The sequence below is a fragment of the Taudactylus pleione genome, unplaced genomic scaffold (assembly GCF_031769625.1).
Source record: "Taudactylus pleione unplaced genomic scaffold, aTauple2 ptg000003l, whole genome shotgun sequence".
Taxonomy (NCBI): domain Eukaryota; kingdom Metazoa; phylum Chordata; class Amphibia; order Anura; family Myobatrachidae; genus Taudactylus; species Taudactylus pleione.
The window spans coordinates 2,736,272-2,749,002 of NW_028284406.1; the positions used below are offsets into that span (position 1 = coordinate 2,736,272).

General features: G+C 47.8%; 1 protein-coding gene across 1 annotated transcript in view; it reads right to left on the reverse strand.

The window, feature by feature from the left end:
- EEIG1 (estrogen-induced osteoclastogenesis regulator 1) overlaps positions 1-12,731 on the reverse strand; it is a 63,251-nt gene that overhangs the window by 33,506 nt on the left and 17,014 nt on the right. Inside the window, exon 2 of the mRNA XM_088464662.1 lies at positions 11,848-12,650. Within this exon, the coding sequence (XP_088320788.1) occupies positions 11,848-11,993 (146 nt within the window). The 5' untranslated portion in view covers positions 11,994-12,650. The remainder of the gene's footprint in view (positions 1-11,847; positions 12,651-12,731) is intronic.

Consider the following 12,731-nt stretch of genomic DNA (forward strand, 5'->3'; position numbering starts at 1 on the left):
AGTGAAAGCGGCCGCATTCTCGGGCGCGGAACCACACAGGCCATGTTCAGACATTGATACAGCTACTGCCATAGGGCTGGTGCCAGTGCTGATGGAGCAAGCGATAGTGCGCCAATGGGGGCCTGTTAATACACCGTACAGAGATGCTGAAAGTGGGCGTTTCAGCGCTAGCACACTCAGGTGCACGCCAGTGCACATGGGGCGGGCTAAAACCAGCATTTGCATATTATCGCCGCCGTGAGTCTGCTTAAAATAAAAACGCACCGGCAGACAGCAGCGTCCACCTATGGCTTAGGCCCCCATTCCTGACGATTTCTATGCAAATCACATTCACGGACAAACTCAGCAGCTCATGTAGTAGTATAAACAGCCTGGTACAGTTGGTTATACGTATTTAAGAGTGTTAAAAAAAAAAAAAAGGGAAAGCTTTACGTATGTGATGACGGATCTATCAATGTGCTAAAGACAGATCTACTTTAACCACAAAAAGATGAGAATAGAAAAAAAATAAATAAATCACAGACACAATGTTTAGTGTGTAACCGCACTCTCTCCAAACTGGCACAACTGGCAAACAAATAGTGAAGTGAAACTGGGTACCTGCTAGCAGAAAAGCTGTACCGTTCCAGATATTTAGGACTTTTTACGGAATCGGTATGATTTACCGCTGGACCCATGCCCGGCGGTTGGAATCCCGACTGCGGCATCCCTGCAGAGGAGGAAATCCCGATCGTCCAAGGTAAGTATAAACTAACCTATTTCTAACCCCCTAACCCTCCCTTAGGGATGCCTAACCCTAACCTTCCCCCCCAGTGCCTAACCCTAAGTCCCCCGGGGGGGTGCCTGAACCCTAACCTTCTCCCCCCCCCCCCCCGCAGCTATATGCGCTCGGCGCCTGGCGTCCCTTCGATCGGGATGCCGGGCGTCGGGCTCCTGGCGTAGGTCTAATGACAGGCATCGGGATTTCGACACCTGTCATTAGACACTTGCCGGGATATGACAGTCGGGAAGCCGGCTGTCGGGATTAGGTCCGCCGGCTTCCAGACTGCATACCCTTTTTACTGATGATGTAACATAAACTAGTCAGCGAAAGAAGAATTTGACTGGGATTAAATCTATGTGAATGGGTGACCAATGTAGCTATATCACAATAACTGGTCTATACATCTGTCATCCGGATGGTCTGAGTATAGCAGAATTTAAGGGGAATTTTATTAAACGGATGTACACTTGGTTCAGGGATCGGTGACCTTTTGGAGTTCTACATTTTACTTATTAAATGATATTAATATCATTTGTCTATATTCCCCTATGCTCAACCACATCCTCTTTATAAGAGCTGTGGGTTGGAGTCTATCAGGCTATTATTATTGTGCAATTCCAACGTGTTCATTATCAAAGTTGGGAATTCACACTTTAACCACAAAATAAGGGCCTGATTCAGAGTCGGTCGCTATTTGCGGTCGTTCGTTCAACAAAAAGGGGTGGCTATTCAAATGAACCGTTCGCTCTTTGCGGTCTGTTGACGCCTCTATGTCTGAACGAGCGAACAAAACTTGCGGTTGTAATTTTGAAAAATACGCCCCCTGGCCGCTCGCACCATACGTCATGTCCGCTATTTATTAGATTAATCAAGTACATCGAACAGCGTATGAACTGCTCGCTATTCTTGGGGCTGGTGTTTGCTACCACAAATTTGCGAGCAGTTCTGGCTATAAAATAACCCAGTGACGTGGTCAATTACACTCCAGTAGTAATTATGCACACCCTTAAAACGCCCATTTTGACCTTTAAGCACGCCTGCGTTCGGATCTCCACTCCCCGTTTTCAAGCACCTTCCCCTGTTACCACCCACATACGCCTCCTCCTGTCACTCATATTAGCAGGCATTTGCTATTTAGCGAACAAACGATTTTCGGCCGCACTGACTGGTTCGCACATGCGTATAACTATCCGACCGCATGCGCAGTTGGGCAAACAACGCTCGGAGCGAACGAGCGACCGCTTACGAGCGGCTCTGAATCAGGCCCTAACTCCCTACACCCACGAGCGTTTGGGTTAAGGATGACATTGGATGGATTCCCCTTGCCGCGTCTCTGCAGGTCTAGCCATGTCCGGCGGAGCTTGTCCAAGCCACAGGCGCGTGAGGGAAGCCTAAGCGGTGACCGGGTTACCCACGGGTGACGATTCCTAAGGCTGTGTGTACTTACGGAGAGTTATATGCTCTGCACAAGCAGTAACCGGGGATTGCGGAGACAGCCCTCAGCGTTTAGAGACTTAAAAGTCTAGCGAGTAGCAGAATCAGTCTCAATATGCAACGCGCCAGGATCAGGCAGGACTGGGGTGGAAGGGGTTAACGGGAGGCCGATGTGCATTGCACAGATAAGCTGCCGCAAGCAGGGGGCAGGAAGGATTTTTATGATAAACTAGCAACTTCCTAAACAACAGGAATTGAGAGAGGAAGGACATAAGGACAGAGAGATGTTATGGTCAATTTCCCAGCGATTTATGACACCCACTGTACAGGATACATGGGAGAGATCACAGATCGGACCTGGATAACTCTGATGCCAAGAAAATCACCCACTGGGCATCATATTCTATGGCCGATAGGCTTGTACGTACGCCATGGTTACTGGGGACAGCATCAGCTCAAAGAAATTCACTTATCCGACAAAATGAAAATGTTGTCTTTGTCCATGGCCGCAAAAGGGGGCAAGTAGTCACATTAAGCAGGAATAACACCCCCCCCCCCTATCTGCCCAGTTTCAGACAGATCCTCCTAACAGAGGGTGAAGACTTGGAGTCCCCCCGCAGGCACAGTTCTGTGAGCAGGTAAAACTGGGGGCACGTCAATGTATTCTGCAGTAATGGTTTCTGGGTCAGCTCCAGCTTCTCCAGACATACTTGTAGAACAGTCAGTAAGGACGGCATTATCAGAGTGACTGCAACTAATTGTATTGCAAGGACGAGTTGTCATCTTCCCCTTCCAGTTTGACCAATGACGTCTGACATGCAGGTGTGGTCATTCCTCCATTTGATTGCCCATTGTAAATGAACAGATACAGAGAAATCATTTGTGGAGACCATTCACGGTGTCATTTGCCAGCTGTACTTGAAAACACACAAAATGAGCCAATTTCTTCCTGGACAATGACTATTTATGACTATCACTCTTCATGGTGGTGCTGTGCACCGTACACACTGGGCGATATTTTGGACGACGGAACGATATCGTTATCGTTCAGTCGTCTCAGTTTTTTGCGGAAAAACGATCAACGATAGTGACCAGCGATGCGTGCTCCCGCTGGTCGTTGGTCTTTGACGTTCATCGCCTGAACATGCAGGCCAACCTGACGATAAAGTCAGGATTTTGCATATTCGGGAATGAGGGAGGGAGCCCGGTACTGAACGATATCGTTAACGACACTGAGCACACCACTGCCCACCCCTGCCGCGGACACACTAGATGATGTCGTTCATGGAGCAAGTCGTCTAGTGTGTACGCACCTTTACCGGTAATAATGCATAGACAATGATAAAAGGCAAGCTTTAGCAGCGCAGATGGGTGGATATGTTTATCTAGTGACTGTTTATCACTGTGTCTTTAAAAGATAAGAGGGACTTTGCAGAACAAAGGTATTACTTATACACTGTCCTTACACTACAGGTATTAACCTTCTACCTGCTGCTAGGATCATCATATAAGATAGCAGAAACTTTCCTGAAACCATACAGGTGGAAACTTCAGAAGATCTGCCCGATTGGATCAATCTCTGCACAAATGGATCTGTAACCAACTTGGCCTCACATCACACATCCAGTTAGTCGGCGGCGGGGATGAGCGAGTTTTCCTGCCAACCAATAACATCATCAACCTGTGTGTGCTTGTAACAGGTTTAGATTGTCTAGGTCACCAGGTCACACAGGGACGTAACTAGATATGGGCTACCGGTGCGCAGAGCTCTGTGGGCGCCACCGCCGACAATACACGGCCCCTGTATCTGGCTAGCAGGATAACTGGAACAACCAGCCAGAATTGCAGATGCAGACTGCGGCAATAAAACAGCCCCCTGGAGCATGCCGGGGATGCTCTGGGCAGCGCTGTTTTTCCAGGCGCTTGTGGCCCCGCCCACCGTAGCATGACATCATGCACTGTGGGGGCGTGGCTGGCACCGGGCGCCGTAACTCGACGTTACGGCACTGGTGCCACGGGTTGGTGGTCCAGGACCAAATCAGATTATTTATTTTTCATGTGATGGGTAAGACTAGAGCTAGTGGCTGCCACTCAAACCATTTAGACAAACAAGTGCTAACAAGTGGAGATGGATGTTGCCCATAGCAACCAATCAGATTCTACTTAACATTTATCTAGCACCTTCTAGATTAGGGGTTGGCAATTAGCAACCCCCCATAAGCTGCTGTAGAACTACACATCCCAGCATGTTTCAGTTTTGCTATTTAGCCATGCTAAAACTGTTGCAAGGCATACTGGGATTTGTAGTTGAACAACGGCTGGAGGGTAGCTTATTGCCCACCCCTGTTCTAGATAATAGCTAGAATCTGATTGGTTGCCGTGGGCAACATCACCACTCCTAAAAACTCTCACTGTAGTAAATTTACCCCAAAGACTGTAATAGACGGCTACTTGACATAACAGCCGACCTGAAGCTAACAATATTTTATTTCACATAAAATGCAGTCATACATGTTTAATAACATTTCAAACAGGTTGTCATAGGTAACGGACCTCTATTATAGCGTAAAATTCACTTATCACTTTTTATTACCATTGATTTGATGCTTTCATGAGAATAGCGAGCTTATGAAAGTTTATAGGGCTCCAGCACCAAAAGAGGATTATTACCGGCTAGGAATGTAGCACCTTAATACAAAGTTTATTTTATTCACATTTTGTTTAAAATTCCTGCGTGTTACAGTTGGCTATTACCACCACCCTAGTAAGCGGTTACTAAGCAAACACTAGGAGACATAGCAATGCTGCATGCTGTACACAGACAAGACTAGGCACTGGCCTGAATAAGCATGAACAAGCAGATGTGTATAGAGAAAAGGTATAGAAAAGGTACAAGCATCGCCTGGCAGAAACAGCCTACCGCCCGGCACTTTCCCCCGCCAACCCCCGCTGTGGAACGCTGGCCTCTGAAGTGACCGGACGCTAAAGAAGCCTCCGATCGCTTCAGAGGCAAGCGTTCCCAGTGATGCAGTGCACGGGTGATGTCATGACGTCACCCGCGACGTGAGCAGCCTGCCCCGCACGCCTGCTGGATCTAGTCAGATCCAGTCAGAGCGAGGCAGTGGGAGTGGGAGCGTAAGCGGCAAGCAAGTGAAGGTAAGTTCTGGGCTGGGACCAGTCTGGGGGCACTGCCTAAGGGGCACTATTTAAGCCTGGGGGCACTGCATAAGGGACACTATTTAAGCCTGGGGGCACTGCATAAGGGACACTATTTAAGCCTGGGGGCACTGCATAAGGGGCCAGTCTGGGGGCACTATTTAAGCCTGGGGGCACTACATAGGGGCACTACTTCAGCCTGGGGGCACTGCATACGGGCAAAGCAAAACTACAGGGGGCACTGTATAAAGGGGAAAACTACAGGGAGCACAGTATAAAGGGGAAAACTACAGGGGGTACTGTATAAAGGGCACAAATACAGGGGGCACTGCACATTGTGGATAACTACAGGGGGCACTGTATAAAGGGCACAAATACAGGAGGCACTGCACATGTGGATAACTACAGGGGGCACTGTATAAAGGGCACAAATACAGGGGGCACTGCATATGGGGATAACTACAGGGGGTATTGCATAATGGGCACTTTTGACTGAGAGCCAGTGGGGGAGCAGCCTGAGACCTGTCGGGCTGGAATGGTAAGGGAGATACCCCTTTTCCCGGTGCACGCCTAACTGCGAAGGCCCCCACCCGGCTACTTCTTGATGCCACCCGGCTGGAAAAAATATCTGAGGAAAACACTGGTACAAGCATGTCTACCTCTGCTTGCTCTGAATACACTGATCCCTCGCTAACATTATAAATGAACACGATCTGCTTTCTACACCCTTCAGTACAATGCTGGGAGCGAGCACCTAAGTTTAAAAAAAAAACAAAAACAAAGATATCCGATTTCTTTTTCCAAGGCCCTGATGTGTATCTTAAAACAAACCATTTCAAAGTAAGTGTCAAACAAAGTCATGAGGAACGTCAGGTATTTAATGCTGGTATCTGGAAATCCGAACTGAGTGTACAGAACCTATTGTGCTTTTTGCTGTACGGCGGCCAACACACCTTGTGCGCTCAGTACCCACCAGTCCCGAGGACATGTTGTCACGGAGCTATTTACCTGCACTGCGCACAGAGAGGTCACCTCTCCGTGTGTGACTGGGCTGAGGAAAATTAGCGGGGCAAGTCCGTTTCTAGGAACAACTTCGTTAGCAAACAAAATAAAAAATGCTTGTAATTACCAAAATGCTAATTGTTTTATGTAGCTCCATAGCAGGAGGCAATTGTAGTTCTAAGAGCAGAGTTTCCCCAGGTACAGTCCTCGGACACCTAACGGTGCATGTTTTGCAGAACTCCTAGATTAAGGGGTGTAGGCATCCTGTGGCATGCCAGCTGCTGTGGAACTACACATTCCAGCATGCAGTGCCACAGTTTTAACATGTCTTAACAAGCAAAACTGTGGCAGGTCATGCTGGGATGTGTAGTTCCGTAGCAGCTGGGAGTGCCACAGATTGCGTACCCCTGTCCTAGTGGGTGCTGAGATGTATTCATTACTGGCTGGCACATTTTAAAAGATCCGACAGATGGAGCTACAGTAATTATGATACGGGGACACCGGTAAAACATGCACTGTTAGGAGTCCCTGAGGACTGTTGGGAAACACGGAGTTAACATTTATTCAATGCAGGATGTTTGTGAAACCTTTGTTTCTCTAGCTGTTAGGGAACTACAAGAACCGGCATGCTGGGACAAGTTTGCATTGTCATGTAAGTGGTGGCTCCCTAGCTATAATGGAGACGGTCAGAGAGAGAGAGAGCGCGATACGTTCGCAGATCCTTGCTGATCAATGTAGTGATCTGCATGAAGGAGAATGTAGTGATGTTATGAGGTCACCTACACCGACCTGCACCAGGTCTTCAAAAAGGTGCCGGGGGAACACTACTGTATCTTTTGAGCTAGCCGAGCGCGTGGGAGCTATTTACTATATAACTGCATAAAAAGTTCTAAATGATTATGTACTTTCAATATCTAGTTTATTATCAAACAGGAGAATATGGGGGCCCAGTGCAATAGGCAAGGCAACCCATTTTCTAGGCCCACAGGTTGGAGACCTCTGTGATAATAGAAGGTTATGACAGCAGGTCCCAGAAACACTGGCTGGCTCATAGCGATTCCTGCTGATGACACACCTGTATTCAGTAAACAGAAATAGTCTGAGGACGTGCTTGAGGCTAAAGGCCTAGCAGGTTATGTTGCTGCTTGATCGCTTGCATGCAACTGGGTCAGCACGTTATGCAGTCAGTGCGATAACGAGGATGACAGCAGTTCCTTACAGACTTATTACACGTGTTGCAGTCTCCAGTGGCTGCTGGGGGTAATAGCAGCACAAGGAGGCCAGGTGTCACATTTTTTCCTACTTATCATTTGAAGGAGAGAGACAGAGAACAGATAAGAGCTAAGGGGCAAAGTGATGTAGGCAGAAAAACAGCGAAGGGGATGGACGAAGGAGCCTGTATTCTAGATATGGAATAGCCACCGGTCATCCCGCAGGAATCCAGCCGACCTACGCTGTACATACAAACAGCTACTGCAGTCGCCTGATCCATCTGTCTGTACCCAGAATACAGGCTCCTTCCACTGCCTGAAATCTCACCCACTGAAAATGTGTTTAATAATAAGAATAGCCAACAATCTATTTAGTACATAACAGAACCGTTGCAACGTCGACGAAACATAGCTCTCCTCTTATACAACTACGATACAGCAAACATGAAACCGCTCTATGTTTTCCATGGATACTGTTAAGCCTTTTCCCATGCCACTCCGCAACCCTTAGGGACCCAGTCATCTACGTCACAGGTTTTCTGGCTTCTCCAAAATCCGGCTCAATGCTAAAAGTGAATCTGCATCTATATTGTAAAATGTACGCTGGGCAGAATAAAAGCCATATAACTGTATGCAAACCACATCCGTGTGACGCAAGTACTTCACGCAACCGATACATGTAAATAAGGGTGGAAAACAGGGTGAATTTAATATTAACCCATACACTACTAGGCAGACCTAGGTATACAACACGTGCCCCCAGATTCTGCCCTAACATCTTAATATGCTAAGCAGGCTAAGTGGTGCGTAAATATATATACTATTAACCTGCTCAAGACAATGTCAGATTTGAGAAGGTTAGAATAGGACAAAAGCGTGAAACAGAGGTGGTTCCACGCAGCAAAATTGTTTGGGTAGATTAAGAGTTATCTGGCTATTGAAGTGACAAACCTATAAATCATGCAAGAAACGGCAAATGTAGAGAGAGTCACATTCCAGGTCCATGTGCTCCAACATCATCACACGGCGAGCTTCTAACTCGCAGGTCAGTTCCCACAGGGCAGCGTACGACTAAGTAATGTGCCAGTTACTGATGTGATGCCGTGTCTGAATGAGAGACTGCATGTGGCGATAGAGACTGTGAGAGCACGCAAACGAGAACAAAAGTGAGCTAGAAAGTAAGCACGCGGGAAAGTGGGCGAGAATGCAAGAGTGAGCTTCTAACTCGCAGGTCAGTTCCCACAGGGCAGCGTACGACTAAGTAATGTGCCAGTTACTGATGTGATGCCGTGTCTGAATGAGAGACTGCATGTGGCGCTGGAGACTGTGAGAGCACGCAAGCGAGAATAAAAGTGAGCTAGCAAGTACAGCACGCGGGAAAGTGAGCAAGAATGCAAGAGTGAGCTACTAACTCGCAGGTCAGTTCCCACGGGGAAGCGCATGACTAAGTAATGTGCCAGTCACTGATGTGATGCCGTGTCTGAATGAGAGACTGCATGTGGCGCTAGAGACTGTGAGAGCAGGCAAGCGAGAACAAAAGTAAGCTGGCAAGTAAGCGCGCGGGAAAGTGAGCAAGAATGCAAGACTGAGCTACTAACTCGCAGGTCAGTTCCCACGGGGAAGCGCATGACTAAGTAATGTGCCAGTCACTGATGTGATGCCGTGTCTGAATGAGAGACTGCATGTGGCGCTGGAGACTGTGAGAGCACGCAAACGAGAACAAAAGTGAGCTAGAAAGTAAGCACGTGGGAAAGTGGGCGAGAATGCAAGAGTGAGCTACTAACTCGCAGGTCAGTTCCCACGGGGAAGCGCATGACTAAGTAATGTGCCAGTCACTGATGTGATGCCGTGTCTGAATGAGAGACTGCATGTGGCGCTAGAGACTGTGAGAGCACGCAAACGAGAACAAAAGTGAGCTAGAAAGTAAGCACGTGGGAAAGTGGGCGAGAATGCAAGAGTGAGCTTCTAACTCGCAGGTCAGTTCCCACAGGGCAGCGTACGACTAAGTAATGTGCCAGTCACTGATGTGATGCCACCTCTGAATGAGAGACTGCATGTGGCGCTAGAGACTGGGAGAGCACGCAAACGAGAACAAAAGTGAACTGGCAAGTAAGCGCGCGGGAAAGTGAGCAAGAATGCAAGACTGAGCTACTAACTCGCAGGTCAGTTCCCACGGGGAAGCGCATGACTAAGTAATGTGCCAGTCACTGATGTGATGCCGTGTCTGAATGAGAGACTGCATGTGGCGCTAGAGACTGTGAGAGCACGCAAACGAGAACAAAAGTGAGCTAGAAAGTAAGCACGCGGGAAAGTGGGCGAGAATGCAAGAGTGAGCTTCTAACTCGCAGGTCAGTTCCCACGGGGAAGCGCATGACTAAGTAATGTGCCAGTCACTGATGTGATGCCGTGTCTGAATGAGAGACTGCATGTGGCACTAGAGACTGTGAGAGCACGCAAGCGAGAACAAAAGTGAGCTAGCAAGTAAGCGAGAATGCAAGAGTGAGCTTCTAACTCGCAGGTCAGTTCCCACAGGGAAGTGCACGCCTAAAGAGTGTGCCAGATCCTGATGCGCTGTTGGTGTCTCAATGAGAAACGGCATGTGGAGACAGAGACTGTGAGAGCGCACAAGTGAGCCAGGAAGTAAGCACGTGGGAAAGCGAGCAAGAAAGTAAGGGGGAGCTACTAACTTGTAGGTCAGATTCCACAGGAAAGCGCACAATTACGTAACATGCCAGATACGGATGAGCTGTTGGGACTGTTTGAGAGAGATGCAAAAGACTATGGGGTATATTTACTAAAGTGCAGGTTTTCAGAAGTGGAGAGGTTGCCCATAGCAACCTATCAGATTCTACTTTACATTTATCTAGCACCTTCTATATTAGAAGATAATAGCTAGACTCTGATTGGTTGCTATGGGCAACATCTCTATTTCTAACAACCAGCACTTTAGTAAATATACCTCTAGGAACGTAAAAGCGGGCGAGAGCAAGTGCACCAGACAGCGAGCACAAGGGGAAGGGCTTTTTTCTTTCATATGAATTCACATTCTTACATGCTGTACAAAAATTCTTTACACCTAAAGACACTGTCTCAAAGTGCAATTTCTGACTTGTACTCATGGAAGTTCTGGGTTCTCTTCAGTTGCTTTCTGTTCACTGTCTTAGGATCCGGGCTGACATGACAATGATGTACAAGTATTTTCGACCATCAGCAATATAAATAAATACATTCTGTGGATATGGGAATGACAGTGGCCGCTAACAAGGCATCCTGAGCCTTGTAGTACCACGGTAGTTGATAAGCCAAATATGTAATACTTCTGGCTTGCAGGTGTGTTGTTGGGACACAAATTAAAAGACTGTGGAAAGTTCTAAGTGTCTCTTGCAATTTATACTGAGCCTTCCGCAGGCAGAGAACTAAGTAATGAGCGTTAAGGGCATGTTGGGACCAGCCTCACCTGTACAAACACAGACAGCGCTCCCCAATGTGTGCACGTGTGTCTTTTACCTGCAGAGTGCAACGTCATGGAAACCTCCACACTCCTACACGGAAAAAGCCCAATTTTACCCATAATAAAGCTTACATGTAGTTCCCATCTCGTGAATAGAAGGTACACAGATTCTTGTTCCGATAGGCGCAGCACAAACTCACCTGTGTTCCACCTTTACACTGTCACCTACACAACATAGACTCTGGGGGCCTGTCAGCCACCTGTGCATTCCATTCAGTCTGTATGGTACCATTTCAGCTACCTTAGGACAGGTACAAATATAATTATCCTCAAAAGGTGTCAGCGATGCCGAACAGGTGTCCCTACATCATTTATAGCAGAATATTGTGCGTGTGATTGACAATAGCTATTTTTTTTTAATATATATATTATATATATCCTCCTGCAAATAAAAATAAATAATGTTTGCACTTTATACCTAAACCATTGTGAGGCTCTAGAACCGTGATCGGTCACTTCTTACAGTATCTGGATAGAATAGCATACAGTCCATATATCTATACCGTCTGGTGCCTCTGGTCTTTTCGTTCAGAGAGAAGCAATCAATTAATCGATCAATCATTTAAAGGGCTACATAACATGTACCACGTAGATTACAGCTTAGTTTGTCAAGAACCATTTTGATTTGTAAATTGCAAACAGAAGTAGTTCGGTCTGGGCATGCTGGGGGTAAACAGCCCGGCAGCCACTCAGACGGAGCTACCCGGGCACCGACACTTAGATTCTGGGCAGTGTGCGCGGTGTTGGACGCCTTTATGAATAGCACCTACCTGCTAGACAAGCTGACAAAGTCCCCTCCGTCCAGCAGCCTGACCTTACAGAACAGGACCCCGTTCACGAATGGGACGGCCGTCAGCTCCTCCAGGTTGAAGCTGGTCTGGAACTTAAATTTCTTCTTCTTGGTCAGGAAAGCCATGAGTGACCCCCACCCCCCCCCACCCCCCAAAATGGAAATGTATCAAAGCAGTAAGAGAAAACAGATGGGATGTAAAGGGTCAGGGGGAGAGGGGGGGTGGAACTGGAAGGAATTCTCTCCCTTGTTTCAAGAAAAGTCAAATCTCTGAGCTGCAAGTCTTTTATCGGCCGTCAACTTCTAAGTATCTGTGGTTGGGGTGTCCGGCCCTCCCTCGGGAATGGATGCCCCAAGAATTTACGGATGAGAGGAATAATCTTTGGAGCATCTCCAGGTGTAGGAGGAGTGGACCCACAAGCTCCAAACCAGCAGAGGTGGGGGGTCCCTGAACTCCTTGTCTCCTGCCTTTACGTGCACAAGGCTTCTTTCCTGGCAATCACAGCGGACAGAGGGTACAAAGTCTCTATGTGGTGTTCTTATCTCCAGGCAGGCGTGTACTCTGATAGGCAGGAAAGCTCTCTGCTTCTTCCTCCTGTGGCTGCGATGGCTCAGTCAGTGAGCAGCAGGAACCTAAACTCAGCACTAGGCTGCTAAAGACTCCTCCTCTACCGGCTCTGTGGGAGGTGGAGGGGGAGAAGGGCAGCTTCTCACTCAGTACCCAGCACCCTTCTTATAGGCACATCATCACCATCATCATCATCATCATCATCACCGCCAGCCCTGCAACAAAACAAACACATCACTGTGAGAGAGAGAGAGAGAGAGAGAGAGAGAGAGAGAGAGAGAGAGAGAGAGAGAGAG